We start from the raw sequence: 2673 nt of genomic DNA, 5'->3' as shown, positions 1-2673 counted from the left end.
CGGAAAAGCACTAAATGACCAATAGTTACAACAAAATCGTTACAACCACCTCCACCAGTGAATCTTTATTCTTAATATTTCCATGTCTTAGACAAAATGTGGTGCATTTTTAATTAAAGGCATAATGAACCGTATGGAATGCGAATAAATGGGGCTTGTTTTAAATTAATTTTTTTTTTTTTTTGCGAATTGAATAATCTAGAACATTAATTTGACGTTGCATGCAAAAGTACTGGAGCAACGACTGATCCAATCAATTAGACGTTTTGGAGGTCAGGTGATTGTTGTGACTATGCCTCCCTTCCTCCTTCAGAAGTTGACGCCCCCATCGAATATCAAAGTACAGTTGGTGATAAAGTACAACTTTGTCACTCAAACCACATCATTCAAACATTCAGTCTACAAACCTACAATAATACAAAGGCTCAATTACGATATGCCAATTTTTAGATGTCAGACTTTCTTGCGTTTCCTCGAAAGGACTTCGAAATTTAATTTTATTTAAAAAAACACACACACACAGAGAAACTGACTAGGTGCATTATAATTATTTAAAGGTTGAACAAGAAATTGGCTGGAGCAGGGTTTGAACTTGCGACCTCTGGATTGACAGTTTTGTGCGGGTAAACCACATACGTTGGACGCCTTCACCTCTAAAACCGTCTGCATGCGCAAACAATCTGAAGGGATATGTGTCTTAATATGTTTTTTTAAAGCAAATGTCGATTTAGACATCTCCCTTCAAACCAGTAAATACATTCCTCTAAAAACAACGATAGATATATGTACATGTACCACCACTTCTAAAATAAAATCAGTGTTACGTGTATGTGTACGCACTCCGCGGCGCGGCAACCGACTTGGAAACCTGCAGCTGCGGCAGCTATCCATTTAAAGAACACCAAAGGCCTCTCAATATGGCGTTCAAATAACTTCAGCTTGTGTCTGATGTGCTATCAGTCACTAGTCAGTATGTTAGCTAGTCTACTAATTAGCGATCAGTTGGTACAAACCATAATAGACCTCTATTATACGGTTTAAACAGTAGAAATAATATTTTCAGCAGCTTCAAATCAAACTAATGACAATTTATATAAAAAAATTAACATTTTGTAATAAATAACATATATTCGGGACACGCGTTTCGTTTATGTTAATCCCAAAAATTGAGTGGTTTACAGCGCATGATTCGCTCGAAATTTGTTTTGCACTGTAGCAATCTTGAGGTGTGTGTTTTTGTTCAACAGGGACATGCATGAGCAGACCTCTGGTGTTTTCTTTGTCAATGAATTAACCAAACAAAACACACCTCCAAGATGGCCACTGAATGCAATCGATCTATTATAATGATTGCAGCAGATCTCGCGCCGTTATACGTATATTTTTTTTACAGAACAAAACTGTGTTTTAAAAATAGTTATTTTGTAATGAGTAATTTCAAGTGAATGGTTGTTTTTAACAAAAATTAGATATTTACAACTGATCTAAAAAGTAAGCACAAATGTGCTTACGAGAAAATACAAGGAATTTTCCTGATGATGCCATGTCTGACAACTTGAAACGTCTCATGGCACGAGTTGCTCTCAGGATGTGCACTGAGGCTATAATAGGTGGTAAGATGATGAAAATATGATGATAAAGGTGTCTATCAAGACAATAGTGAACATTAAGTTTAGTGCTGTAATTCCATTATAAAAGAAAGTCTCACCATGGCCAAGCGATCAGGCTGGTGATGCATGACTCCAAGAAGCGCCATTCATTGTTCATTCGGGGTACAACGATCTGAACAATTCGAATGACAAGTGGATGAAAGTGCCCTCCAAGTTGAAGTTGGAATGGACTTCACATCTCGTCAGTGGGATAAGCGCATTCACGCCTTACCATTATATAAACCACTTGCCTTGATTAGCTTGATTATTGTTACAAACTGGTTTTTCTTCGCCATGAGCGTCGTGTATAAGCAACTTGTTATTGTGTGTGGTCACTTTGTGGTAAATCTGTACGGCATCTCACAGATGAACGGATATTCATTGTTGCATACAGTATCCGCCCATCCACCACCAGGATTAGCCACTCTGACGCAAGGAACGGATGAGCCACTGTTTGGTTGACCCGGAGCCCAGTTGCGGTAGCTGTCCCGGCTTCCATCCAACCATTTTGGACTGGCGCTTTGTTTGAAGCCGATCCAGAGCTTGGTCCCTAGACCAGTTATGGTCTTGGCGTATTCTTCGAGGAAGTCGTTCTCCTTCTTGCTGTTGATCGACATGAGATGAGCCGGCCTTCCAGGGCGGGACAGGCCCTGGCAGTACGCCTCGGCATCCTGGAAAGATTTCTGCTTGTTGACGATGAGATGGCAGCGATTCCCAAACTCTATCCAGCCTGTGTTGCATGGAGCGCAGCCCAAAACCATGGACCCGTGATCCATGATTCCATTTAATACAAAACAGATAATAAATAGAACAAACGAAGTTTGAAACTTTGCCATCTGTATTATTGCTAGTTAAGTCCAAGGGAGTAAATTCGAATGTTTGGAAAGTTTTATCAGCCGCACGTGAGGCAATTGCCGGCTATATGGATGTCTCCTCAGTCTCTGGTTAGTCAGAAGCTACTCGTCATACGTTCACACACCACGTTGGTCAGCCAGCCTTGTGAATGACAGACTATAGGTCTTGC

At 40.3% G+C, this 2673-nt stretch overlaps 1 protein-coding gene across 1 annotated transcript; it reads right to left on the bottom strand.

Annotated features, from left to right (window-relative positions):
- Nucleotides 1-1115: 1115 nt before the first annotated feature.
- Nucleotides 1116-2673, bottom strand: LOC119720427 (ladderlectin-like). Its single transcript, XM_038190094.1, has one exon. It carries the CDS (start codon nucleotides 2483-2485, stop codon nucleotides 1982-1984), a length of 504 nt encoding a protein of 167 aa, XP_038046022.1. The 5' UTR covers nucleotides 2486-2673; the 3' UTR covers nucleotides 1116-1981.

This window comes from Patiria miniata, unplaced genomic scaffold (assembly GCF_015706575.1).
Source record: "Patiria miniata isolate m_02_andy unplaced genomic scaffold, ASM1570657v1 HiC_scaffold_13, whole genome shotgun sequence".
In the NCBI taxonomy this organism is placed as follows: domain Eukaryota; kingdom Metazoa; phylum Echinodermata; class Asteroidea; order Valvatida; family Asterinidae; genus Patiria; species Patiria miniata.
The sequence above is the reverse complement of the archived record's forward strand: the minus strand, read 5'-3'. Positions and strand labels throughout refer to the sequence as shown.